We start from the raw sequence: 27,149 nt of genomic DNA on the forward strand, positions 1-27,149 counted from the left end.
ATGGGTTGAGAGGGGCCTAGGCCACACGTTGTTACCCTAGCTAGGAGCTATTCAGCTGCCTTGTGATGGTAGAAACTATTTTGGCTGCTAGCTTTGTCCATCTCCATGTCCACCTCTGTCTTCATCCTGCCTGGATGCCTTGTGGAACAAGTAGGCCTTCCTGGAGTTATAAGGGCTCTGCCAGCCCTTCCCTCTTCCCCCAGTGCATAGTCTCCTAAGTGGCCTTCCCAAGGGTTTGCTTCTTTCTCAGCCTTTTTGTGCTACTCTCAGACTGTGGGTTGTGTTTAGCTTTTCCGGTGTGCTGCGGATGTCTAGGTGTGTCTCTGGTCCACAATGTGTGGGACAGGCCCTGTAAGCTTGTTGAAAAGTCTGGAGGGTGCTCAGGGTCTTCCAGGTGGGGTGGAGGTGTGTTAGGGAGATGAGAACCGAGCTCTAAGCTGATGGCAAGGAGCACCCTCCTGTTCGGGTGGCTGGGAGCCAGGTGCCCGTGTGACCCTGTGTCCTGCTTTCTCCTTTCAGAGATGGATGAGGCAATGCGCTCCTTTGCAGAGAAGGTCTTTGCCTCTGAGGTGAAAGATGAGGCGATCAGGCAAGAGATCTCTCCTTTTGATGTGGAAGAGATCTGCCCCATCTCGCGCCAGGAGATGAGAACACACATGATGCTTCAGGAGAGTTCCTCCGCGCCAGAAAAACGGTGAGAGACAACCAGGGTAGTATGGGAGAGGGAGAGGAGCAGTGTCTGCTCATCCCCAGCCAGAACTGGAAGAAAGCAGGGGGATCATAAATCAAGGTCTGTGAAAACAGTTCACCACACCCAAAATGGGTTACTTCCTCGGTAATCCCAGAGCATCTGTCAGGTGCTTCAGGGTTTCCTTTCCAATTGTTCCCACTGATGGACAGAAAGACACCCTTGGCCTGTTACCTCAGCACTAGCACCGCAATGGCCACAGCTCTGCTGGAGAGCTGGGAGACCATTCTCCGGAAAGGCGCAACCTCCAAAGACCGCGTGTGCTTTTGAAAGTCTGTGGTCACTTAGAGTGCGGTGGCTTCTAATCTTGGCAGTGTCTGTCTAAGGTGCTCAGAAAGCACCAGTGAGATGGTTGATGTGCACAGCTGGAACATGACTGGTAAGTGCCCCTGACCTGTGTGTGACCAGTCAGGGCTGATTGCCTGAGGCTTTCTTCCCTGGCAGGAGGAAGCGCATGCTCCGCCTGAAGACGATTGCACTGGCACTCCCTGTTGCTCAGAAGTCTATAACCAGGCTGTCCACTATTGATGAGGTCATCTCCACCTCCCCCCTGTACCAGACGGTGCCTGACTTCCAGAGGGTACAGATCACAGGGGATTATGCCTCTGGGGTAGGTACTTGCATGGCTATTCAACTTCCCCATGCTGGTTATCACCTCACCTAGTCCTTGCCTGGCCCTCGTGAGTGCCAATTGTCATAGGAGCCTTCACTAGGTGCAGTGGGGACAGTCTGTGTCTTCCAGCTCTATTTGTGTCTCATAGGCATCTAATGGTGTCCTGCTGCATCCCTGGAGGATCTTGAGCTGAACTTCCTAAGGAGTCTCTGGGGATGCTGCATGCTGCCCATGAGTTCCTCTGTACAGTGGGGGAGGGCACGGAAGGGTAGGAGATGCTCATTCTGCTGCAGCCTGCTCCAGCTTGCACACAGCTACGCCTCTCTGAGACCTGTGCACATAGGGCAGAATCACAGACCGGTTGAAGTTGCAAAGGATCTCCAGAGGTCATCTTGTCCAACCCTCCTGCTCAAGCAGGGTCACCTGGAACTTGTTGGACAGCACTGTTAGCACAGCTTGGCCTAATTCCCCCTTCTCCTCCTCCTTTCTTCCACAGCCTCCTATTGTGTTTGTGCTGCTTAAGAGGTGCTGATGGCAGATTGCCCCCTCTTGGGCTGGGGCAGGGTGCTCAGCTTGGAGTTGATGGCACAGGAGCCATTAGGGGAAGCTGAAACTCCATCCATGCAGAGGCACATTCCTTCTGCCATGACTGTGCCTAGCTGCAACTGCTGCTTGGTATTCTGTCTTGCTGCTCCAGTCTGACCAATCTTAAATGTCCAGAACACTTGTCTGTGCAGTAAATCACAAATTCTTGGCATATTGGCTGAGTGTAAGTTGTTGGTCATGCTTCAGTTTTCAGCCGGGGCTCCAAGAATAGCTTCCAGCGTTCTGCCCAGGCCTGGCTTCTATTTCAGTGCCAGCTAGAGCTTGAGCTGAGGAATGTAAGCGGAGATGACAGCTGAAACTCATTTGTTCTGGCATGAGGAACTTCTCTTTGCCATGTCCAAAACTTCGCCCATCATCCCTTCTTTGTCCTGCACAGGCAGAGCAGTGGGGGGGAGGGGATGATTGTAACTTGCTGTAAATGTAGCTGTGCTCATTGCATTTTGATGCTCCAGGGTCTCTCACAAGCAGCTGGGTTCCTGTTGTGTGGTTGCATTCAACAAAAGCTCTCTTGCAGGTGACAGTTGAAGATTTTGAAGTTGTCTGCAAAGGCCTGTACCGTGCCTTGTGCATTCGGGAGAAATACATGCAGAAGTCTGTGCAGAGATTCCCCAGGACCCCATCTCAGTACCTGCGTGCTATTGAAGGTGATGTCTGGAGGGCATCTGACGCGGGCCCAGGTACGTTTAGGCACCTGCAGGGTTTTGCTCTCTTGCTTCAGCTTGGGACAGACGGATGTCAGAAAAGGGTTGTGAAGTGCTCCATGGGGAGATTGCTTACCCAGGCTGCTGATTCTGTGTCACAGTACTGGGGCTATTCCTGCCCCATGCTGGGGGTGGAGGAGCGTGGCAGGATTGTGGGGTTTTGGCCAGCAGCCTGCGTCCTATGGTATTCTCCCCTCGGTCCAGTGTTCACCCCGCCAGTGAAGGATGGACAAGATCCCTTTGAAACTGGAAATCTCGGTGAGGACCTGGGATACCATGTTGAGATGAAGGATGGGGTAGTTTACATCTATGGTGACAAGGCGGCAGTTGGAAGAAAGGAGCCAAAGGACCTGCCCTACCCCTGCCTGGAGCACTTTGTTGATGACATGAACTTCCTCTTGGCTCTGATCGCACAGGGGCCTGTGTAAGTGCCTAGCCTAGCGCGGCTGCATGCAGCCAAACAGCTACTGCTCCATCAGACAGAAGGAGAACCAGGGAAAAGCTAGAGTTGCCCCTTCCTCTCCCTGAAAGGAGGGAGGAACCCACTGATGCCAGCCCAGTGGCTGGAAGCCTGAACGGGAAACTTCTGCCAGACCTAGACCTCTATGGCAGAGGCCCCAGGGGAGCAGTTGAGGGATGGCCAGCCTCAGGATCCCACCGGGCCACATGCACAGCCTGCTGGCTACCAAAGCATCTTTGGCCCTTGTCAGCAATGTTGGCTGGGGTCTTGAGCAAAGTCAGTATTCAGGGCTTGGAGATACCCACTGCGGGTGTGTTCATACCTGGCAAGACCTTCCTGCAGAGCTCTGTGGTACGGCCAGAAGCACCGCAGGGAGGCAGGCTAGAGCAACATGAGTTCATCCACGTCAGGCGAAAGCTCCGTCCCAGTGCGTTTGTCTGGCTGTGCCCAGTCACTGTTCTGCCCTTTGGTTTTACCAGGAAGACCTATGCTCATCGGCGCCTGAAATTCCTCTCATCCAAGTTCCAGGTGCACGAAATGCTAAATGAGATGGAGGAGATGAAAGAGCTGAAGAACAACCCCCACCGTGATTTCTACAACTGCCGGAAGGTAAATGGCAAGGCTCACAGCCCTAGTGACCCTGCAGCTGAGCTGTCGTGGTACCTGCCCCTCCCTGAGACATGCAGATATTAGAGTCAAGGTTTGGGACACCTGCATTGCTCCTGCTAATGGGATGGGACTGACACGGCTGCTTTTGGCCTGTGCCATGGCTGGGCTGAGCCACACAATTTGGTCTCACTTAAGGGGTTTGTTAGTCTCCCCGTGGTTGTACCCAAGAATCCCATCCTGAAGCTGGATAGCTGTCCCTCTACCTTCTCAGGTGGACACGCACATCCATGCTGCAGCCTGCATGAACCAGAAACACCTTCTGCGTTTTATCAAGAAATCTTACCGTGTGGATGCTGACCGCGTAGTTTATGATTCCAAGGGCAAACAGCTCACCCTGCAACAGCTTTTCCAGCAGCTCAATCTGCACCCGTATGACCTGACAGTGGATTCCCTGGACGTCCATGCAGTAAGTGGTTGGGCACTTATTGTAGAACTATTCTTACATCATTCTCATCCACCCCCACAGGCATAGCTTTTCCCTCTCTACGTGTACTCCCATGGCACACTGCACACATTGGTGTTTGTGGTAGGGTTTAGCAGCTCCTAGCTTTCTGGGTTCTTTAGATCAGTCCCTGCCCAGCTGGTATGCTTGGACCCAGCATGTGTTTGCAGGATGCAGCCCTAATCACCTCTACTTCAGGGGCGGCAGACATTTCAGCGCTTTGACAAGTTCAATGCCAAGTACAACCCTGTGGGTGCCAGCGAGCTGCGTGATCTCTATCTGAAGACGGAAAATGCTATCAATGGCGAGTACTTTGCTACCATCATCAAGGTAGGAATATAGGGGAGGAGAAAGCACTTCATCTGTAGGGCTGCTGTGCCTAGGGGATGGAAGATCCCCATGCACTGTCTCTTCTCTTGGTTCTCAGGAGGTTGGCTCTGACCTGGAGGATGCCAAGTACCAGTATGCAGAGCCTCGCCTCTCAATCTATGGGCGATCCGCTGAGGAGTGGCACAAGCTAGCCAGCTGGTTCAACAGGCATCGGGTCTATTCCCCCAATATGAAATGGATGATCCAAGTACCTAGGATTTAGTATGTGCTGTGGTTCTGAGAGCACTGTGCCTTATAGTGTGCTGTAACTTACTCTTTTACTTGAAGGGATTATGGGAAGAGCGGGCCATGTTCCTCTGCTAGTGGTTAATCCCTGTCTCTGTCCACAGTGATGTGTTCAGATCTCAGAAATTCCTCCCACACTTTGGGAAGATGTTGGAAAATATCTTTGTTCCTGTGTTTGAGGCAACTGTCAATCCTCAAACCCACAAGGAGCTGAGTGTCTTTCTACGCCATGTGAGTGTTACCTGATGATGTTGTCAGGGTGTGGTGAGCTGTGATGTTCCTGTTTGTGCACAAGAAATAGGGCATTGGCTTTGCCTGACATGAAACATGTCATCAGTGGGTTTGCAGCTCTTCTGCCACATTCTGGGAAAGGATGTATGCCCAGAAGTGCTGGAAGGAAGAGGTCAGGCTCCCTGGGCTGGGCTGCTGGGGGACTGTAAGAAATGCTGTCCACTTACCTCCTGGAGAAGTGGTTTAATGTGAGCTTTCTTTCTACCCCTTGATAGAGCTAAGGGGTTTATGAGGAGTAAGGTCTGCAACCTCACTCCTCAGTTCTGCTCCTGGGTAGGGCAGGGGTGTGGGTTACAGCCAAGCTATGGCAAGCTGCAGTGGGGCAGGTTGAGGCAGCCTACCTGGGCACGATGAAGTAGGGAGCTTTGAGATACAGCTTTTTTTTGTTACTTTGCCAAGCAGATCACTGGATTTGACAGCGTGGATGATGAATCCAAGCACAGCGGACATATGTTCTCCACTAAAAGTCCAAAACCAGAGCAGTGGACTTCTGAGAAGAACCCATCCTATACCTACTATATATACTATATGTATGCCAACATCCTGGTGCTTAACAACCTACGCAGGTGAGGCCCAGGATCTGCTAAGAGACCTACCCGATGGACTGGCAGAAGGTGGCAGAGGCCCTCCTTGCTCTGCCACCAGCGTAGTTTGGAGCTTCATGTCTCAGAGCAATTTCCAAACACTCCTCAGTAGCAAATGTGATGGACTAGGGTGTAAAAACATTAGGATTGCAGAGATGTGTTCATTGCATGCACAGCGAAGAAAGAACAAGTAATGTGCTGTTAGGTCAAGTTGGGTTATTGTGGGACACACTGGCAGGGGCTGAGCTGGACCTGAAGTCAAGGGATATTGCAGCACATGCCACCTAACCCTGTTTACCTGCTCTGAGTCCTCCTTCCGTGTGCTTAGGCAGCGTGGTATGAACACGTTCCTCTTCCGTCCACACTGTGGGGAAGCTGGGGCCATCACACATCTGCTTGCAGCCTTCATGACAGCAGACAACATCTCCCATGGTCTCAACCTCAAGAAGGTGAGTGGAATAGGCTGCCACAGAACAGCCCAGGAGTGGCAGAGGAGAACGTGTTCACAGCTGATCCTCTGCTTTCAACTGACAGAAGACAGCCTGGCTCCAGGCAGATATTGCACGATTCCCTGGGTTTTCCCAGGTGTGTTTGGGGGTGCGGTTGTGAAATGTATTTACATTTCCCAAGGATTCAGCATTACAGACCTATAATTGGATAAATCTGTATCTTTGGAATCAGTTGAGGTCTAAAATCATCCAGATTTCAACTCTATTGGTCTCTCATGCTCCCTGTGAGCCCTGGAGGGCTGCTAGCTTGCCTACATGTCCTTTTGCGCGACTCAAGCACCGTGCATCCAACCCTTGGCTGAGGAGCTGGGTTGATCTGAGGTGTGAGCCTGAAGAGGTGGAGGTCACAGCAGCTTTATCCATAACCTGACAACTCTGCTCTCCTTTGCAGAGCCCAGTGTTGCAGTATCTATACTTCCTTGCCCAAATTCCCATTGCTATGTCCCCGCTCAGCAACAACAGCCTCTTCCTGGAATACGCTAAGAATCCACTGCCTGACTTCCACCAGAAGGGCCTCATGGTGTCCCTTTCTACAGATGACCCCATGCAGTTTCATTTTACCAAGGTACTGTGTCAGCTCAGCACCTCTCCCTGTCTGAACAGGGGCAGGAGTGCAGGGGCCCAGCTTGTCAGTGGAGCCAGCGATGTTTGCGGAGGGCCTGGCCTCAGGGGCTCTCTGGGCCGGCCGGGCCGCGCAGGCAGAAGCAGCTGGCCTCTAACACCGCCTCTGGCTGCAGGAGCCCTTGATGGAGGAGTACGCCATCGCTGCCCAGGTCTTCAAGCTCAGCACCTGCGACATGTGCGAGATCGCCAGGAACAGCGTCCTGCAGTGCGGGCTGTCCCACCAGGTGGGTGCCCCCGGGGGGGGGGGGGCGGGCTGGGCCGCAGGGCGCTGGGGGCCGGGCCCCGCGGCGGCTGCCGGGGCTTCCCCCGGGGTCTGCGAGCGGGGGCCGCCGCCAGCGGTGCCCGGCCTCGTGCCCGGCAGGAGAAGGCCAAGTTCCTGGGGGAGAGCTACCAGGAGGAGGGGCCGCAAGGCAACGACATCCGGAAGACAAACGTGGCTCAGATCCGCATGGCCTACCGCTACGAGACCTGGTGCTACGAGCTCAACCTCATCGCCGAGGGCCTCAAGGCCGAGTAGGAGCACGGACGGGCGGCGGCGGCGGCGGGGCCTCGGGGCCGGGCCCCTGCGGACTGCGGCTGGACCTGGGGCGGGGGGGGCTCAGCGGCAGCCGCCGGGCATTAAACGGCGTCAGCCAGAGCTGGAACGGCTTAGGGGAGCGGGGCGGGGAGAGGGGCGGGGAGCGGGGCGGGCCGGGGCTGCCGCGCCCCTCAGCGCGGGGCTGCGGGCTCCGGACGGGCGGGTGCGTGCGGGACGGCGGGCGGCGCGGGGCTGGACGGGGCTCGCCCCGCACCGCGCGGGGACCCGGCCGCGGAGGCGGGCAGGGGCCGTGGTGCCCGGCCGGGGCCTCGCCGCGCTGCGCGGGGCGGGGGCGGGGGCGGGGGGGGGGGGGCAGCGAACGAGCGGGAGCCGAGCCCGGCGGGGAGGCGGCCGGGCCTGCCCCGGCACTCACAGAGCGTCCCTGCGGGGCTCGGCCGCGGCCCGAAGCGGTCGGGCGGCGCCGGCGCCTCCGCTCCTCCGCCTCGCCGAGGGACCCCAGCGGCCGTCGGGGCCCCTCTCGGCCGCGCCGTCCGCGCAGCGCCGGGCTCCGCCCGCTGCCGGGCCGCCCCCCCCCCCCCCCCCCACACCCCGGCCGAGCGCCGCCCGAGCCGGCGCCGTGAGCGCGGCTGCGCCGGGGGGAGCGCCCGGCCCCTGCCCGGAACAGGCGGGGGGCGGGGAGCAGCCGCCGGGCGAGCCGGGGCCGTGTTCGGGGGGGCCGGGAAGGGAGGGCCCCGGGGGGCCGGGCCGATGGAGGCGCGGGGCCCGCAGCCCCGCCGCGTCCCCGCGCTTCTCTGCAGCGGCCGAGCGGCCGTCCCGTCGGGGGAATTGCCCGCCGTCTGAGCCTTTAGAAAATAAAAATTCCCGCAGCGATAATCCTGTGGTGAGAGAAGAAAGGGGCCCAAAAAGGCTCCTGGGCGGCCCGTCCTAAAAAATACGTCCCTGGCTGCGTGTCCCGGTTTGTCACGGGGGGGTAAACGCAGAGAACGTGCGGGGGTGCCGGGCGTGTGCTGGGGGGCATTGATCGGGGCTGCGCCTCACACAGCGCTGCTGCCTGGGGCGGCTGGAGGAGCTGCCCCGGAGCGCGGAGCCCTGGTGCTGTGCGCGGGTCTCCGTCCCCGTCCGGACGCGGCTCCCGAGGCTCCGTGGCTCTGGTGCCCTGGGGACGCGGTGCCCGGCCGCGTGTCCGGGAGGTTTCCCCGCGCTGTCCTCAGCCCGCGCCCTCCGAGCGTCGCAGCGCAGCTGCTGCCGTGCCGCTGGGATGTTCCCAAAGCGATGAGCGGCGGCCCCGGCCCCGGGCAGCTCACCTGCGGTGGCCTTTGTAAGGCGAAGGTGTTTGTGGCTTTAGGGTGGTATCAGCGGGGGGGAGATAGGTACTCGGACCTGAGAGCCGGAGGGAGTCACTCTGCCGACAGAATCTCACTTCTGAGAGCTGCACCGAGACATTGCAGCAGGATCACTCGTGTTTGGGTTTAATTTTCTCTCTGTCCCCCCTTGGTTCTGAGTTCTTACATGAAGCTGCACTGTTTCTGGGGCACATAGGCAGTCTGTGGTGTCGTGTCCCAGACAACTCCAGTTTCCAGTATTGCGAACCTGAGTGTTTAGCTACCATGTCAGGTTAAAAAAAAAAAAAGCAAGCCTTTAAAAAAGTAGTGCGGGTTGCCTGTATGTCCTCTTCCTCTGCTGCGGAAGCCTTCACAGCTTATATGTTTAAACTTTTTTTTTTTTTTTTTTTTTTTTTTTTTTTTTTTTAGCATGGGTAGAAACTTACTTTAAAGAACTGGAATTTCATCTGTTCAGAAAAACAGTGGAAACTGAGAGTCAGGCATGTCTTTCTTGCCTATATAAAAGTCTTAGGACCCATGACAGTGGTCAGACTTAATCTCCTTTGGCCACATAGTTAAGATTAGCATCACACTTGCTGTGTTTGGCATCTGTGCTGTACATTGCCAGGTATTTGATAAGATGGGACTCCATTCCATGGCACGATATGCAGAAGCTTCAAATAAGTTAATAACTTAAGTTGCTTTGAACGGAGGTGGAAATGACTAAGCATGCCACATTCCTGAAGCATTACTTATTTTGATATGAAATCGGCTTGTTTGGTACTGCCCACATCGTTCAGGCATCAGCGTGACAGTTTTGTTCAGAAATGCTTCGGGTTTGTTCTGGAGCTGAACAGAATGAGAGTAGCTGAGAACTCTGGAAGGGATCCTTGCTGCCATGCTGACTGCCCCCTCATCCCCCCAGGACAGCTGTAGCCTTTTGAAGAGCAGAAGCTGTCTTGTGCTTGGCTACCAACACCAGAAACTTAGTGACAAGGCGATCTGTTGTCTCTTAGGTGGTTTAGAACTGCATAAAAGGTGCAGAAGATTGCTTCAGAACTTGCCAAATCAGTGATTTGCTTGTTCTCGCGCCTGTTGTACAGCAGGATAAGGTAAGGTGGTGTGTTAGTGTCTTTGTTTAGCTAATTACCTGCCAGCATAATTATAGTGAGGGGGTTTGCAGGGAACCAGTAGCACCAGCAGCTGGTGGGCTTGACTTTGGCATTTATTCTTGGACAGTGCTGGCACCATTCTTTCCTTGAACGTTTGGTTTCAGGAAACTGGATTGTCTTGAGACTGTGTGGAAAATGTGTAGCACCCTCTCTGGCTTTCTGAGTTGGAAAAAGAGTAAGGGCTGCCTATCACGTGGTGTGAATGTGCCTTTATTCCTCCGCTTTGGATAAAGAGGTGGAAGCTATCTTCAGACAGCATGGATCTGAGAGGCACTCTTGGGGAGAAATGTGTGATACTTCTGGCGTGTTTTGTTTAGAAATGATTTCATGTCCCTTTGTCCGTGGCGAAGGGACATGAAATCATTTAATTTCCTTGAGTTTGGTCCCTGGGCATCCCCAGCTGTGTTTTGTTCCTGTTGCAATGTTCTGTTTGATTTTTAAGCCACTGAGACCTCTAGTTCCTTCTGTTAGCCCTCCCTGATGTGTGCTACAGAAGCAGGCTTTGTGGGATGTGTGCTGTGAAAGTCTGTCTTGAACGTGTGTTTTGGGGAGGAATGTTTATCAGCAATTGGCCAGAGTGCAGCTGAGAGCTTCTGGTGATGTGTGTGGCTGGAGCGTAGCTGATGGTGGTTTTCTTCTTTTTGTCCTCAGGTTGTTATAACAGGCAGTCCCTGCAGCTCTGATATCGGGGTTCCTGGAGACCGCTGGGTGCTTTGGAGTCTCATGCCAGCTTGGTACATGCAGGGCACAGGTGAACCCGAGCAAGGCTGGAGATGGGGTGTTTGTAAGCAGGTCAGCACTTACCATGCACCCGACAGGGACTGCTGATGGTAGCTTCTCCCGCTCTGCTGTGCAGACCCTCTCCCGGAGCCACTGCCGCAACATCAAACAGAAGATCTCCCAGTGGGAAGGGAGGACACGAGGGTGCTCCAGCAAAGAGAAAGAGCACCTGAAGGACTTTGGAGTAAAATACGATCCAGGCTGTGATGTTCTATCCAAAGTGAAGCCAGAACATACAGAGAAGGGCAGAAAGGCTGGGTCTAAAGATCCAAAGAACTTGGGCTTGGACTTCAGGGAAAATGCGGGGAGCTGCTTGCAGACTGATGACCGTGATGACCTCAAGTCCTCTGCATGCAGCCTAGCTTCCCAAGCCCAGGAGAATGGAGAGTGGCAAGCAGGCTTCCTGGACCCGGGGGCAGTGCCTTCCCCAGGCAGCTTCTACGCCTTGCAGGGGCTGTGGAGGAGAACAGATGCCTTTCTGCCTGGCAAAGCCCCACCAGTTCCCTTGGACCTGGAGAGGAAGCAAGGGAGCTGTGGCTCCACAGGAAGAGAACTTAGAGCTGAAGAAGTGGACTTGTTCTGTAGAGCAGAGAGGAGCATGAAGGACATTTATTCAGCGGCTGTGGGGCAAGAAGAGGAGCCAGCTGCTGTCCCACCACCTAAGCCGCGTAGGACTTTCCGCTATCTTGCAGAAAAGAGTGCAAGTGGCTACAGCAATGCTAGTGCTACCAAGGAAGCTTCACTGCAAAAGAAGCATGGAGGAGACTCAGTGTCATCTTCCAACAATCTTGAGAAGACAACAGCCAGCAGGAGTATCAGAGGAAGAAGCCAGAGGTACGTTGATTCATCTCTTCTGTATGAAACTCGTTTCCTTAAATCAGTTTCTAGATGGGTGTGGTGGTTTTACTCAGGTGGGCAGCCGAGTTCTATCACGGCCGGTTTCTCTCACTCCCCCTCCTCAAAGAGGAAGGGGGAGAAAATACAACATAAAGAGCTCAAGGTTTGAGATAAGGATGATTTAATTAAAGGGAAAAGGGAGAGGGAAAAAAAAAAAAAAAAGCAAAGGCTGTGTGGAAGCACAGAGAGAAGAAAAAAAAAAAGCAGTTACTCTCTACTTCCCATCAATGGGCAATGTTCGGCCACGTCCTGGGAAGCAGGGCCTCAATACGCGTCATTGTTGTTCCTGAGGACAGATGCTTCCACTACGAGAGCCCCCTCCTACTCCTTCCCCTTTCCTACCTTTTATTGCTGAGTCCAGAGTGGAGCATCCATGTGCTTGATGTCCCCAAGGAGGATCAATCTGTGCAGACTGGAGACTACAACTCACGGGTACATGCATTTGTCTTTAGAAGATGTTTTGCTGGTTTTCCTCTAGGAAATCCTTTGAGTTTGAGGATATCCACGGCTTCCGCAACTGGACGGCAGCCACCAGCTCCCACAAACTTCGAGAAGAGACAAATGGCACTGCAGGATCCAGGCTCATCTATACACAGTCAGAAGACAATATCTATGAGGACATTATCTGTATGTGCCCGTGCTTCTGGGGGATTCGCTCACCTTATTTGGGGGTAGCTAAGCAGCTGAGGAGGGAGGAATTAAGAGGAGAATGCATTGAGGACCTGTCTAGCTCTGTGACTTTTATAATCTTCCCCATCTGGATTCCTTGTTGATGTTAATAGCTATCTGCCTGTGAATAACTGTGCAGAGTAACTGTCTGTGTCTGGTTTCAGATGTCATGGAAGGTTGCTAGAAATGGCCTGTGTTAAACAGATTTCTTTATTAGCTCTTCACACCCCCTGCTTGAGTGCTGCATAGAGATCTGTGTGAACACTGGCAAAATCAGCTTCTTTGCGACAGAGCTACTTTCTCTGCAGTGTTGGAAGTGTTCCATTTTGTTGAGTCTATGTACAGCTTGCCAAGTTGATGGTAATGGGTTAGAAGGATCTTTGTGTGTTAGAAACCTAATCCATCTCAAAACACATCTCTCTTCAAACCCTGTTCAAACTTGGCAGACAACTGCACAGACTTGTCCTAATCATTTCCCTTGCAAGAAATCAGAACTTTGTCTTCCTCCATAAATCCTCTGTCCCAGGTCCTACAAAAGAGAACCCCTACGAAGATACCAGAGTGATGCCTTTACCCCTGTGGAAGATCCCATCTGTCTGGAAGTTACCACCCTCCCGAAGCACTAGGAGGGCTCCCAAGGTAGGGTGAGGGGATTAAACTGTCACATTTGGAGAGCCGTCCTCACAAGGGGCCCATTTTGTGCTCCTCCCCTGCTCTAATTCCCCAGTGATATGTAACTGTTTTTCCTATCCATTTATTTTTGTTTTTAATGTAAATGGTAATGAATAGTCATGGCAGTAACAATTGATAAAGCTGTTAAGGAGCAAAAGAATAGGAACAAGAGGGTGTTTAGGAGATATTTCAGTGTACAGGATGGGGGTGGGAGGGAGAGCTTGGTAGAGCAGGACATTGCAGAAAATTTATAATTTGTAATCTCTTATTTGACTCTGAACTTGGACCAAAGCTTAATACCATGCTTAACCATCACTTTCGATATTATTTTCTAGCTTCCCCCAAAACCTTCCTTCTTGAGTCGCAAAACTCTTGAGCTGCAGCCCTCCCTAACAAATTTGCAAGGAAAAACGGTGAAGGACACAACATTGCCTGTCACATTGACTGAGTGGAAGCTGTTCCGAGCAGCAGAGGCTGCTAGCAGGAGAAAGAACTTGCCCTGGGTAAGATTTAAACTTGAAACATTACTTCTTGCATTGCATTTGAAACTCTTGCTGCTTTGTCTAGCACCTCTACATGCTTCGTAAGCAGTCATGGAGCTGTGTGTCATGACCCCCTTGAACCATTTCCCATCCAAGTAGTAGGGCAGATACTGGGAGATCAAAAAACAGAGGTTCTAGCTAGGCCAGTGGTAGTTTTGTTGGCCAATAATTTGCAAATGGGATAATGAGTCAACGAGATCGGTGCTGTATGTGAATGTCAGCTGTCCGTAGTGCTTTGTCCTTTAAGCCTTGTTCCCAATGCTTCCATGAAGTGTGATGATGCTGGTTTTGTGGTGCAGGAATGCAGGGAAACTCTGAGCTAAAGGGCCAGCCCTGTACAATTCTGTTTGAGTGTACTTTGCTCCCCGTGACTTTGCAGACTGACCCGCAGTGTTCTCCCTGAAGGAACTGAGTTATTAGGCAGCTGGCAGTGAGGTGCTGCTGTAGGGAGATGGCTGGGTCCTTGGTTATTTGTCATACTGGCTTGTGGTTCTTGATTTCCACTGGGAACATACTTTTGTAGCCTTTTCATATTCTAAAGGTGAAGAGCAGCTTATTAGGGATAAGCCCATTTCACAAAGCCTTCCAACAGTTCTCCCCTCTGCTGATTCTGGTTGCTCCCTTCTGCCTGCGTGCCAGAGATGGATATGCTTCTGAGGCCAGAGTGAAAAAAGCCTGTAATCCATTTTTGCACTAGAGGATTAGGATTGGTTGTAATTCTTATTTGATATGCTAGTAATCTTTCAAGATTCTGGTATTAGTTACCAGCGTGTAGAACGTGCTATAGAAGGACAGCTGCAGCTACTGCTGTGTGCTATATGTGTGGCACTTGGTGCACAGGACTCAAATTCCAGTTGTGGTAATGGCAAAAACTTACTTATGTCATGGGAAAATCATTTAACTTCTGCAAATCATTATTTCTTGAGCATATACACCCAATTTGCACAAGACTGTGAGGTAGAGTTGGACAGGTGCAAAGTACTTGTCAAATGTTAAGTGTTTTAGAATAGCAAGGAACTTTTTTGCATGTGTTTTGTAAACAAACGGTAGGCTTGGAAAGTCAGGAAGGAGTTGGCATTGGCAAGATTATAAAAATGCTGTGATGAACAGTATCTTTCTTTTGGAGGGGGAAAATATAACATTCACTAAAGCAAACCTACTTCAAAAATCTGGTAACAATTTACATGCAGGAAGCATACTTTGCTGTCAGGAAATTGAGCCAAGATTGCTCAAGAGATCGAGAAAAGGATTGGAGTCTAAAAAGAACTTTCTTATTGCTTAAGAAATGTATAGGTGCCTCAAACACACCCAGTATCTTTCTCTGATGACTCAATTGTACAAAAATCAGAAGAGAAATTGAAAATCTTTACCCCCCTTTACCACCCAGTGTAATTTAGAGGAGGCAGATTTTGGAAGAGAAGCACTGCCTCCCGCTGTGTGCTGTTTTCTTCCTTTCAGCCTCATGTCTGTCTAGTGCAGAACACTGCACTAGAACATAGATCTGAAAGAAAGAACCTAAGTATAGCTTGCTGAACTGGGGATAAAGGCTAGAGCTGAAAAACAGGTTCCTTGCTGAACATCTTCCATTTTTTATGCAGTATTTGTGGTGACAAATGACTGTACCACACCCTGCTATGTTCAGTAGGAACATTTAATGAATCCTTCATTTGGGACAAGAATGAACTTGACTTGCAGTCTACATTTTAAGTAATTCCTTCACAATGAAGTGATAGCAGTCTTTGACGTTCAGAATCGATGAGCCAAATTCAGCACTGCATAACTAGCAGGTGAGGATAGGAGTCCAGAGGAACCCATGTTACAGAAAACATTAGGACTTTGGTTTTAAGGCCTTTGTGACTAATGAAACCAGGGTTAGTAGCACTGACCTGGAGTGACAAATGCTGACACTTCCTCAGTTTCTGTAGCTTAGTCTCTTTTGGAGTGTGTTTGTTTCCCCAAATTTTTCTTCCAGTGGATTAGGTCTGTGGCATAGGCCCATTGTTCAGTCCTACTGTCTTTGTTCACCTGTGCAAAATGAAAGTACATAATCCATTCATTTTAGTAACCTACCCTAACATACAACTGCAGCAGCAAATAAACAAAACAAACAGACATTTAAAAAAGCTGCACTGGGAGAGCTTTGCTTTTCCCTGGTCTTGGAAAGAACTGGGGTGCTTGAGAGCATGTGAAGTTCAGAGTCCTTCATGATGGGGGGTTTTTAAGATACATTTGCAAGTACCTCTGCAAAAGAAACTGAGGTCTGATGCCAGACAATTTGCCACTTCTCATGTCTGTTTAGTAAGCAAAATATGACAATTTCCAGATTGTATGTACAGTTCTGTGTCCACTTTGAGTCGCGCTAACAGTAATCTCTCTCTTGCAGCAGAAACTGTGCTTGTTCATTATCCAGTAAGTTGTGCTAAAAGTACTCTAGCAAATGATCTCTGAGCCAGGGTTCCTGGCAGGACTTCAGCAGCCTTTTCTAAGTATTGTGGCGCTTCATGATAGCTCTATTGGTCTTCAGTCCTGTTGGCACCTGGACCCTTTTCTGGACCCCGATATTAACCTCTGCTTCTGCTTTGGATTTCAGTTGGTACTAAGAATACAGGAGATCTTCGATTCTAAGCGTGGAAAGAAGAGGGTGAAGTTGCTCAGTCCTGCTGGGAGAGTGACTCCAACAAAAGGTATGGGAGGTCTCCAGCACCATTCTCTTTGCTACAGACTTGTTGAGTGGCACAATTCTTGTAGGTCCTGGGGTACTCTTAACAGGCCCGGCATCACCACCTCCTGCAGCTCGTGCTGGACTGACTCAACAGTGCTGGACCCTGTGTCTTCCAACTGAAATTCCTGGACTTTCAGCACCATTAGGACTGGGAACACTTTACTAACATAAGTTTAACACTTAGGAGTGGAAGATTTTCATGTAGTCTGTGCCTGAAGAGCTGGAGTAGTGGTTAAAAGTACTTCTTCAAAGAAACAGGGAAAACAAAAAGTCCCTGCAAAACTGCTTGGCCCAAGAACTCTCTGAGAGCTCCACTCTTCTCTTTTGTGCCTCTAAATTGGTATTATTGTTGCCTTCTGAATTACTAGCAGTGGTATGATTTTTATTTATCGTATGTTCTGTTCAGCAACTCTGGTAACTTTTATAGCAGCATCAAATCACCACTTGGTTTCTGTTCTTTGCCGGTGTTTGGCTGATCTACATACAGCTTACTGGAAACAGTGACTTCAATCAACTCTACTTCCTGAAATTTACTGTTTTAGCATGTTTGTAAGTAGCAGTTGTTCTTTGCTGATGCCTTGAGCAGGATAGATGAGCAGACCTGAGTAATGTTGATCTGATGAGTCTAAAGTTTTCTCTTTCCCAGGTTAGGGTGTTGCCCATCTTCCTTCTCCATGGCTAATAAGCGAAAACTATTTGTGTTTCAGGTGAAACCAGTGGGAATGAAAGTGATACGGAAAATCAGCCAAAAAGTGAGTGAATCACAGGGGCTGGTCCTGTCCCCATAGCTCTACACATTTGGCTAAGCTTCTAATGAGATAGGCACACTGACTTATCGTGGCTTCTGCCAAGACAGAGAAAGGGCACATCTGAGAGGTAGTGTGGCCAAGGCTGGGAGCTGTTGCCTTGATAAATCAACTTCTATTTCTTCCACTTCTCCTGAGCCTTTCAGGTTTAATGCCATTAATCTGCTAATGGCTAGCAGTAGATTTATTTTTTGGGGTTGGTAGAATCACACTTATTAAAATATCTGTTGCAGTAAATTGTCTACAGATCACCGTTATTGATAACACTTGAGTTTATTTTCCCACTATTTCCTTCCCTTGGCTCTATTTTATATTTAAAGTATTGTGAAATGCACTTTTCTGTGGGAAGAAGTCACTTGGTTGTTTGTCTGGTACCTTATTCCCAAGTTTGATCATAGGCCTAAACTGCAGACTTGAAATAACTACTGGTGTGTGAGGAACCAAACTGGTTTTCTGGTTACTGGTTTCTATTGCCTGTAAGGTTTGAATGTGAAGTGGTAATGGTTTGCCAGCAGCCATGATAAGGGACTTTGTCACATCTAGTGAAAAGGGCCAGTGTAATTGTTTGGGGTGTTTCATTTACTTAGCAGAAAGCATTGAAAAGGCCTTAATGTGGAGCTGATAATGAAGTTTCACCTTTTTATGTTGAGGAGAGTAATAGAGAGTGAAAACTGTCTGCAGAAATACAGTGTCTGTCACTATCTGATACAGGAATTGCTTTAAGTGTCCATAATGTGCTAGGGTGCCAGGGCCACAGGAATTTCTTACATCAGAGTGTTACCTGTGCATGTGAGTCAGTCGAGACATCTCAGCCTGGAAGCTTGGTCTGTCTCTCTCAAATGGCCGTGCTGCTTTATGGGCTAGCTGCCTGAAGCTTGGCAACTACCGAATTGATGGTGCTGAGCTTTTCATGGCCTTTTCTTGTTGTTACTACCGTGTGATGTTCTGAGATGCATAGCCAAAAAAAAAAAAAAAAAAAAACAACAAAGACAGGACAGGTGGAGAATGTTTGTTATCAGGCAGAAGAGATTTGCAGAGTTGCTGCAATGCCATTGGTCCTGTAGCTGGAACAGCTGTGCACTTGACAAGTTGACACAGGAGTCCAAGGCCAATAGCGTGTAGCAGTTCTGTGACATTAGGCGAATGCACCCATTTATTTTCCTTTTCCTAAAGGTGATGGTGATTCCTATTCTGTGAACTGTAGGTGTCTGGCAGTAATGGTCACAGAATTGTTTTGGATTTGTTCCCTTCTTCAGGTCGACACAGGGGCCAGCTACTGGTGCAATCAGCCTCCAAGAGGAACCCACACTACCAGACACTGGAGAGAGATTTGATAGAGTTTCAGGAGCAGCAGCTGTTTGAGCTGTTTGTAGTGGTGTCACTGCACAAGAAGGCATCTGAGATAAAATACACACCACAAATCATACAGCAGTTTCCCAACAAGGTAAGAGCCGAGGGGAAACCTCCTCTTGAAACACACACACCCAGCAGCTGTTTATCTTTCCTCCCAGTGTGTGTCCGTTCCTAAACTCTATACCAGTGAAGCTGGGCCGATGGTTAGGGTACAGGTTTGGGATATGAAGCACCTTGCTTTGTTGCAAATGTATTGGTTATTGTTGGACATTCATTTGAGTATCTTTCTCAATTCTCTATCGATGGGGTGCTTACAAAAACACTGGCCTTTATTCTGGTATGGATACCACTATCGTGGCAGATTGCTTTGTTTCCTTGTCTGTGGGACCTTGATGTGCCTTATATCTCTTTAACAAACTTTGACAACTAATACAGATGCAACTGCTTCTTGACTGTCCGACTATGTAACGATCAGCTTTTAGGCACTATACTATGATTAGCTACAGTATAGTGGGTAGGACTGTCTGGAAGTTGGGGCATATGGCAAATCTGTTTGAAGAGCTCAGAGCTGAGAGAATATAAAACCCGAGAGCTGGAAGACTGTTGAGAGGTCTTTTTAAACTGAAAATAATTGCCTCTGAGGCAGTTAATGAAAATAAATCTGTTCCGGCTAGCAAGTGTGCTTTTACCTGCATGCTTAATTCCCATTGGGTGTTACAGGTTTGTCTTTTGTTGGAACTAGGAAGGTTCATACTGTTTTTGTCTGGAAATACCATAAAGCCATACTATATTGTGCTACACTGCCAAGGCAGCCTGCAGGAGAGAAAAGGGAGTGCTGTGCTTTGTCCCCAAAGCTGGCATGACCTCATCCAGGTAGTTTGTGATTTATAAACAACGAGTAAAGCAGTTGGACTGATGATGTGCAGGGCTAGAAGCCCAGGGTTTTTATGCTTGCTTACACTGTTTTGGAAAACAAAATAAAACAAAACAAAAACAAACAAACATTACAAGGACATGTCTAGTAACCTCCAAAACTGGAGGTGAATTATGGAAATTAAACTATTGTGAACTAGAACTTTTGAAACAAAGTTTCCTTCTGTCTGTCATTTGGGCTTAACCAAATGGGAGACGAAGTTGGCGTGTGTGATTCTGAATTATGACTCAGTGTACACATTAGCGTGAAGTGAAGAGGATGATATGTTGATGTTTTCTTCTGTGGTTCCAGCTGGAACTGAATGTTCAGTTGTCAGAATCTAGGCTTGTATCTGCTGGCCTTCCACTGAAAAGAGATCAGAACTAGTAATTCTAGCTGTGCTACCAGGAGTAATCCAGTGATTATTAAGAAATCTGAATGTTATCCAAACCTCATTCATGTTATGTTGTCCAACAGCATAAGTGTTTTGTATGCAAATAACTTGAGTGTCAGATGTGAAAATGTTTTAAATTCACAAAATTAGTAAGGGACCATGGCCAGAAAGAGAGTACACAGTCTTAATTGATGGGTAAAACTGAATGCCCATAAACATCTGCCGAAAGTGCGAACTTCAGGGTGTTAGAAGGAAGAAAGGAATGCAACTAGATTTGGCTTTTCCCTGGTGCAACCTCTCAGACTATTCAACACTTCTGGGAAGGGCACTACATTGTTCTTTCCCTGTTGTCTTAGCAGACAAACAGACCCAACTGTACTATGTGGCTGTTTAATGGCTTTTATATATTCACTGAAAATAATAATAATGATAAAAATTAGGGTTTATGTATCTGCTGCTCAAATTTTGGTAGGTGACTTCATTGGGACAGTTTATTGTGTTGGGATTTTGCAGGACGTGTTATCCCATAGTTATGCAGCAGTGATTATGGAGGTATTTTCATTTACAGATACGTCTTCTGTAACCTTGGTCATGGCTCTAAATCTTACTCAGTTCTTACCACATCCAGCTGGATAATTTTAAAAAAGTCCAATTAGCAGTTAAGTTGCAAGAGGGAAGTAGGTACGTGTTATAGTCAGGATGTGCTCTCCTATACTTGTGGATTAGCTATCTGATGGTTCAGCATTTGGAAGTGTCAGGAAGATGCTGTCCCCCGTTGTTTTAAATGCTGCAGCTGTGTACCGCACTTCAGTTACTTTAAATGTATGTTACCCCTCCAGCCTGAACATCCCTTCAGACAGTCAAAGGATACTGAAGAGAGGCTAAAGGTCATTCCCAAATTCTGCTTTCCAGATCCTAAAGACTGGTTTCCTGCATCACAACTTACAAGGTAAAGACTTGTTGCATACTGATGTCTGAAGTGGATAATGCTGAAAGCTCAGATATTTGCAAGTTCCCAGGACCAGAAGAACTGCAGACAAAGCCAGCTAAAATGGGAAAGGCTGAGTCCCTAAGTCCAGTGAAGGGGAAAAGTGAGATACAGAAGTGGACTCAGAAGTGCCATGTCTGCCTGAGCATCATCTTTTTATTATAAGAAGGAAGTTTGTAATATCTGTTTCAGGCCTAGCTTGATGAGTCCACAGTCTGCAGGTGCTTTTACAGCTGAAGAGAGCCTGGTGTAGCTTGGCTACCTGCAGCAGGGGGGTCTTTGACATGACTAGAAGGAGGGATGGCATATAGTTTGTGTGGTGCACATATGAGTTTGTTTGTCCGTCTTTTGTCTGAACTGCATAGTCAATTTAACTGTGACTGTTCTTCGTTTCCCCAGTGAAACGTTTTCTTTTGTGTTGACGGGTGAGGATGGCAGCCGCTGGTTTGGGTACTGCAAGAAGCTCCTGGTAAGCATTTGTGTATTGGATGTAGTGTAAAGAATGCACTGATAAATGCACAGTCAAGGGCAGATTGTGAATTGGCAGTAATTTCCCACGTAGGTTCTGTGGCTCCTGTGCTGCTGAGGTTACTAGTCATTTAATTGCATAAGGGATGGACCATGATGATGCCTGGTAATACAGTGAACTGGGTTCCGGGTGTGAAAGCTCCTAGAACTAGTAATTGCTCAGGAATTCCGAGTCAGAATTGTAGAGGGAATTATAGCAGAAAGAATACTGTGAATCAAATAGATTGTAGGTGTTAGGTTCTTTATTGTATCCATGTTATCAACATAGCCATTCTTATTGCCTTTCAGCCAGAAGGGAAGGGGAAGCGCCTTCCTGAGGTATACTGCATTGTCAGCCGCCTAGGCTGCTTCAACCTCTTCTCCAAGGTGAGATGGGGACTTACTTCATGTCAGACAAGAGTCTCTGACAACCTGCAAGCACCAAGAAGTAACTGGATGCTTCTGTCCAGTCTAGAATTGTTCAGTAATTGCAGTAAATCCCAGCAGTGTGGTGCTTCCTTGCCGTTTTTGTACTTTGACGGGGCAAATAAAATCATACTGGGGCTGGGACTTGTCAGCTGATATACTGACAACAACTTCTTCAGCAAATTATTGTCATGAAGTGGTTTCTAATACCTGGTATTACTGATGGTGCTTCCTTCATCCTCTTCCATGCCTTGGAAATGTAAAATCAGTTTGGGGGTGGGGGGGAAAGCTCAGCTTGTTTTTCATAGCACAAAAAGGAGAGTAGATAAAGGAGGTAAACCCTAGAGAAAGCTCTTGCAAGTAAAGAGCAGCTATTGCAGGAGTGTACAGGGGCAAGTTGATGATGAAAGCTGATTTCTAATAATTGGAGCACTTGAGATTGAGATTGGAGGTATCTGTTACTATTTGATTGTTCAAACATTTGAGAGGAGCTTACATGAGAATCATACGCAAGGGGGAAAGAGGGCTGTTAGTGTGTTGGACCCTTCAGGTGTAGCAGTGGAATGGCATACTTGAACATAGGCCTGTATCTCCGCTGGTTCACAAGCAGGCATTGAAACTGTCTGATTTATTTTCTTGCAGATTTTAGATGAAGTGGAGAAGAGGCGGGAGATGTCCCCAGCTCTAGTACACCCATTTATGCGTAGTGTAATGGAGGCACCTTTCCCTGCTCCCGGGCGCACCATTGCTGTAAAGAGCTTCCTGCCAGGAGCAGGAAACGAGGTAACTGCATTCAGGACTGCCTTTCATGTGTTGTCTGGTGTCTTGGGGCCATTGTGGAGTTTTGCAGTTTGCACTGTAGAGTGACGCTGTCTGCAAATCTTCATTCTGATGATAATTTCCTAAAATCTGACTGGAGCTTGTCACAGAAACTAGCTTCCTGTTGAACCACACTGCAATAGAAGTGATTCACTGCTTTTTTTTAAAGGAAGAACTGATTGAGAGTCCTTTGTAATACTCTGACTTGGCTGTTGAGGTGACATGGGTTCAACCTGTGAGAATCCATCATTTCTACTTTCTGGTCAGGTCCCCCCTCATGCATTTGAACTCTGTGCTGTGGCTCTCACACCCAGCACTCTGCATCTCTGCTGTTCTCCCAGGTTATGGAACTCTGCCGTCCTTCAGATTCTCGACTTGAACATGTTGATTTTGAATGCCTGTTTAAATGCCTAAGCGTCTCTCACGTGATACGGGTCTTTGCCTCTCTCCTGCTGGAAAGGAGGGTGATCTTTGTTGCTGACAATTTAAGGTAAAATAATGAGACTGAGTAACTAGTTCTTCCTGAGAGATACTGCTTTTTCTTCTGTTTAGGTCTGTTTCATGTGCAAGGTTGTCTGACTTACTGTAAATAATTTCATTTTAAAGCTTTTTTTTTTGTAGACTCTCCACAAAATGTTTGCTTAAAATTTAGAGAATGCACGAGGAAATAAGTGAACGTGTCCTTTACCTCTTAGGTCTGGGTTGATGCTATTCCTAGCTCCCCACGACTGATTTCAGAAGTGGATGCATGGGGTTTCTGTTGATGCATAAACAATATATCTAAATTACATTTTTTCTGAGCATTTCTAACCTATGTCTGTAGCTGAGCACTGAAAGACACATTGACAATACACTCTGTGCTTCTCTTACCTTTTTTTTTTTAGCACCCTGTCTAAATGTGGCCATGCTGCAGTTGCAATACTTTATCCCTTCACTTGGCAACACACGTACATACCAGTCCTACCAACTTCTATGATTGATATTGTGTGCTCTCCGACCCCATTCTTAATTGGCATTCTCTCCTGCTCGTTACCACAGCTCCAGGACCTGCCTGTAGAAGAGGTGAGAACTGGTTGAAGCACAGTGGAGGGACAATTTCAGTGGTATTAGGCTGACCTCACTGGAGGAATCTCTGTGGATTCTGTCTTTAATATATAAGTCTTAAACCTTTCTGAGACAGTTTGTGACTTGTGAGATACATGTCAGGGTGTTCCATTGCTATTAAAGATACAAAAATATTGACTATTCTTATAGGCAGGCTGGAGTTATGTGAAACTTGTGGTTTGTGTGTGACATCCCCTACCACTGGAGACAAAAAATAAAGGAAGAAATGGCAGCATATGAAGTTAAAAAAGTTAATGTGTTTTGTACATCTTTTCCCAGGTTCTGATTGTTGATCTTTGCACTGACAGGTTTTTGCAAGAGGTGAGTGAAATAACAGCACTAATCACCAATGGTTATGCGCCAAGAAAAGGCACCAACGAAAGGAGGTGTTAGCAAGACATCAACAAAAGCTGGTTTTCATATGTAGACTCCAGTGGTTGAAGAAATCTCTTGTGTTCCCTTTTGATCACTAGAGAAGGAAACAAACTTACAACATCTTTGTTGTAAGATTGAGGTTTCATGAGATACAGAGAGAGCATGGAAGCCAAAGCTGCTGCTTACCTGAGCTGGATTTAGAAACAGATACTTAGTTGGTTCATTAAGTGAAGAGGACCACCAGGATTCTTTTCTGCTTTCTGTCTGTCTTTCTGTGGACTTGTTCTCTACAGGGCTTTCTCCTCTCTCCTCTAGTTGGGGTATTTGTTTTCTTTGTTCTCCAGGAGTGATAGTCTGAGACAAATAATTACAGTTCACTTGCGATTCTCTGCTGGCCCCAAACTTTACCTAATGTGCTGGAGGTGCCTTCTACATCACTAGACAAGTCACTATAAACTTACTGGAGTATTACTAGTTCAGGAGGATATTTGCATCTCCTTTCCTTTGCCTTACTGTTCTGTTTTGCGTTGCAGCCTGCAACTGGAGAAAGGTATTAAAGGATTGTTTTCTCACTAGAATGTTGAAACTTGTCATATTTTTCAACAAACTTTTGTTGTTCTATCACAGTTTGTTTTATCGCTGGTCTAATGAGCATGACTCCATGTAGATGGTATGGTATACATTGTTCTGTATTGGTCATTTATGTATTGATTCTACATAGTCAGAAGGCACCGAGCAAATGTTTTTCGTGTCTCTGACAACAAGACAAATGTATTGTCTCCACAGAGATCTATCATAGCATATATCATAGGGCAACTTCCCTCTAATTGTTTTAGGCATGTTATGAGTATTTCTTATCAGTTCATGAAGAGAGGTTTCTGTCGAACAGATATAACAGAAAAGCTTTAATGGCCACTTTTCTGTTTAGGTATCAGATGAAGATGAGATCCTGCCTCATAAACTGCAGGCTGCACTTGTACAAATCCTGGAGGAACGAAATGAAATCTTGTCACATGAGCAGAGCTGCATACAAGGTAGGTTTATGGAAAAATGTTTTCACATCTTCAATTCTCTTCAGCTTCCATGTTGTTGCCATAAAAGTGTGCAAGTGGAAATAAGCATTAGGAAACCCATTTTATAAAGCTATTTTCCTGTGACCTTGCTGAGAACATCTTTATTTTGTATGTGTTAGAAAGAAGTCTGCTGTCCTAATTGTTCCTCTTTTTATGATCAGTATATGTAGAGCTTTTGTTTTGCTTAGGCCAAGCGCATCATTTCCCACGCAAAGTTTTCTGTAATTTTCCTGAAGTGGCAGAGAGCAAGTGTTTCTTGAACTCGGAGCAGGTTTCTGTACTTTAGAGGATAATGTGACATTATTTTCAAAGTTGATCTTTCTTATAATGCTTCAAATAAATTAATGTGTAAAATCTGTAAATCTATCTAATTTGTAAAATAATTAGATTGTTACGAGTTTACTGCTTATTAGATACTAGATACTTAACAGGGGAAAAGAAACTATGAATGCTTTCACTCTACTGATAAAGTTTCAAAATGGAACCTGTGCCAGCAGACAGTTGACATGGGAGAGAAATCTTAATATTTGAGCCAAGGGCTGCTCTGATATTGAACACTCATATGAAATTTCATAGTCTGAGACAGCCAGCCGAAAAAGCAACTGCTGCCCTTCTTTTAAAGAGGATTGTCCAAAGTGGTGAATGCAGAGTGAAATTTCTCCTCTGCTGAACTCTTTTGTCCTATTCACAGGTGACATGCCTCTTAACTCCTTGGTCTCTGAAGCTTTTGTGCAGTTCTTTGTGGAGATTGTTGGTCACTACTCCCTGCACATGAACATCACAGAAAAAGGGGAGCGGGTGTTCCAGCGGGAACTGTTCCGTAAATCCCACGTGTCACGCAGTGTGCGTCATTTCCTGCACTTCTTCATGGAAACGCAGATGTTTGCAGGGTTCATACAGGATCGAGAACTAAGTAAGAATGTGGTCAAAGGTGAGGTTTGATTTTAACTTCTTGTTTTACAAACTCACTTTCAAAGTATAATGTCATGTAACAGGACGAGGCCTTGGGCAACCTAATCTGTTAAGTGGCATTCACCCCTGCCTGTGCCAGGGGGGTTGGAATGTGATGGGCTTTAAGGTCCCTTCCAATCCAAGCCATTCTATGATTTTATAACTTTTACTCTTAAAAAAGCCTTTTGTCCTGGCAGGTTTTCCCATTGGCATATGTAATAAAAGCCAATTTAGTGGCTAATGGTGGTGGTAGAGGGACAGTTGGACCAGATAGCCTTGGAGGTCTTTTCCAACCTTAACGATTATGATTCCAATAGCTCCATGCCCTTCTAATTACTCAGAGTTCATCTTCTTAAGCAAAGAATTTTTTTCTGCCTCTCTTCTGTGGTCTTGATCCTGTAACTTACATTACATGCATGATTTCCGTTTTGTAATATTGTCATTGATGATACGAGACGCCACGTGCTGAGAGACGGAATACACTGACTGGCTGCACGCTATTTTTCTTCAGGCCTTTTTGAGGTCCGTGCCTTAGAGTATTTGGAGAGTGTTACGGAGACTGAACCAACTGGAATGAACAAAATCCTTCGCAGTCTTGGTAAAGACATAGCTTTGTTTTTTGTCCTTGTTCTTTTAAATAAGTGTAGCTATTGAACAAGTCACAGAACGTTAGGGATTGGAAGGGACCTTGGAAGATCATCTAGTGCAGTCCCCCTGCCGGAGCAAGAACACGTCCAGGCGGGTTTGGGAGGTGCCCACCCGCTGGGCAGCCCGTGCCGTGTTCTGTCACCTGCAGTAACCCTACGCAGGTCGGCTGGACGCGTTGGTTACCTCCTGTCCTTGCGTTCCTCCTGTCTTTAATTGCCTCTGCAGGGGCCACAAAACACCGTTGTAAGGCTTTTATTTCTAAGCTTCGGCAGCCCTAGGTGAGGTGTGCGGACATCCTCAGCCCTCGGGGCTGTCTGACCGCGCAGCCTGGCCTTGCCTGGGGGTCCCCTCGGAGCGTGCTTTAGGCGGGCGCGTTCCTGCCGGCAGCGGCGGCCTCGCGGAGTTCGTGCCTCAGGCGGCCCCCGACGCGCCTGCAGCCCTAACGGCGGCTTCGTTCTCTTTGTGTCCCCTCTGCAGGCAGCAAAATGAAGTTTCTCCAGAAGAAATGACCTCGCGCTGCTGCGGGACAGCAGAGCGGGGCCGGACTCCTCGCGTTTGGCTCTAATAGCAGCCGTGCCGCCAGCCCGCAGTGTCCGAGCCTCTCTGCGGGAAGGGG

At 48.2% G+C, this 27,149-nt stretch overlaps 2 protein-coding genes across 8 annotated transcripts; both read left to right on the plus strand.

The window, feature by feature from the left end:
- On the plus strand, positions 1–7,379 carry AMPD1 (adenosine monophosphate deaminase 1). The gene is made up of 14 exons (XM_032203416.1): positions 1–694; positions 1,193–1,358; positions 2,482–2,644; positions 2,873–3,092; positions 3,608–3,737; positions 4,009–4,203; positions 4,438–4,569; positions 4,667–4,830; positions 4,959–5,085; positions 5,548–5,711; positions 6,058–6,178; positions 6,630–6,803; positions 6,976–7,086; positions 7,224–7,379. The coding sequence occupies exons 1-14, from the start codon at positions 441–443 to the stop codon at positions 7,377–7,379; spliced, it is 2,277 nt and encodes a 758-aa protein (XP_032059307.1). The 5' UTR covers positions 1–440.
- On the plus strand, positions 7,330–27,137 carry DENND2C (DENN domain containing 2C). Of its 7 annotated transcripts, none has more exons than XM_032203412.1 (19): positions 9,192–9,834; positions 10,546–11,508; positions 12,050–12,198; positions 12,767–12,879; positions 13,248–13,415; positions 16,045–16,138; positions 16,884–16,928; positions 18,239–18,426; positions 20,482–20,591; positions 21,030–21,099; positions 21,447–21,524; positions 22,206–22,346; positions 22,724–22,872; positions 23,267–23,444; positions 23,766–23,807; positions 24,790–24,895; positions 25,626–25,865; positions 26,397–26,483; positions 27,011–27,137. In XM_032203412.1, the coding sequence occupies exons 2-19, from the start codon at positions 10,700–10,702 to the stop codon at positions 27,040–27,042; spliced, it is 2,799 nt and encodes a 932-aa protein (XP_032059303.1). In that variant the 5' UTR covers positions 9,192–9,834; positions 10,546–10,699; the 3' UTR covers positions 27,043–27,137. The 7 variants fall into 7 exon arrangements, with proteins under 7 accessions (XP_032059299.1, XP_032059300.1, XP_032059303.1 ...); XM_032203411.1 differs by lacking the exon at positions 27,011–27,137 and adding an exon at positions 24,395–24,411 and having other exon boundaries at positions 23,795–23,807; positions 26,397–26,636; XM_032203408.1 differs by lacking the exons at positions 9,192–9,834; positions 27,011–27,137 and adding an exon at positions 7,330–7,375 and having other exon boundaries at positions 26,397–26,636.
- Positions 27,138–27,149: the final 12 nt, after the last annotated feature.

This window comes from Aythya fuligula, chromosome 25 (genome assembly GCF_009819795.1).
Source record: "Aythya fuligula isolate bAytFul2 chromosome 25, bAytFul2.pri, whole genome shotgun sequence".
NCBI lineage: Eukaryota > Metazoa > Chordata > Aves > Anseriformes > Anatidae > Aythya > Aythya fuligula.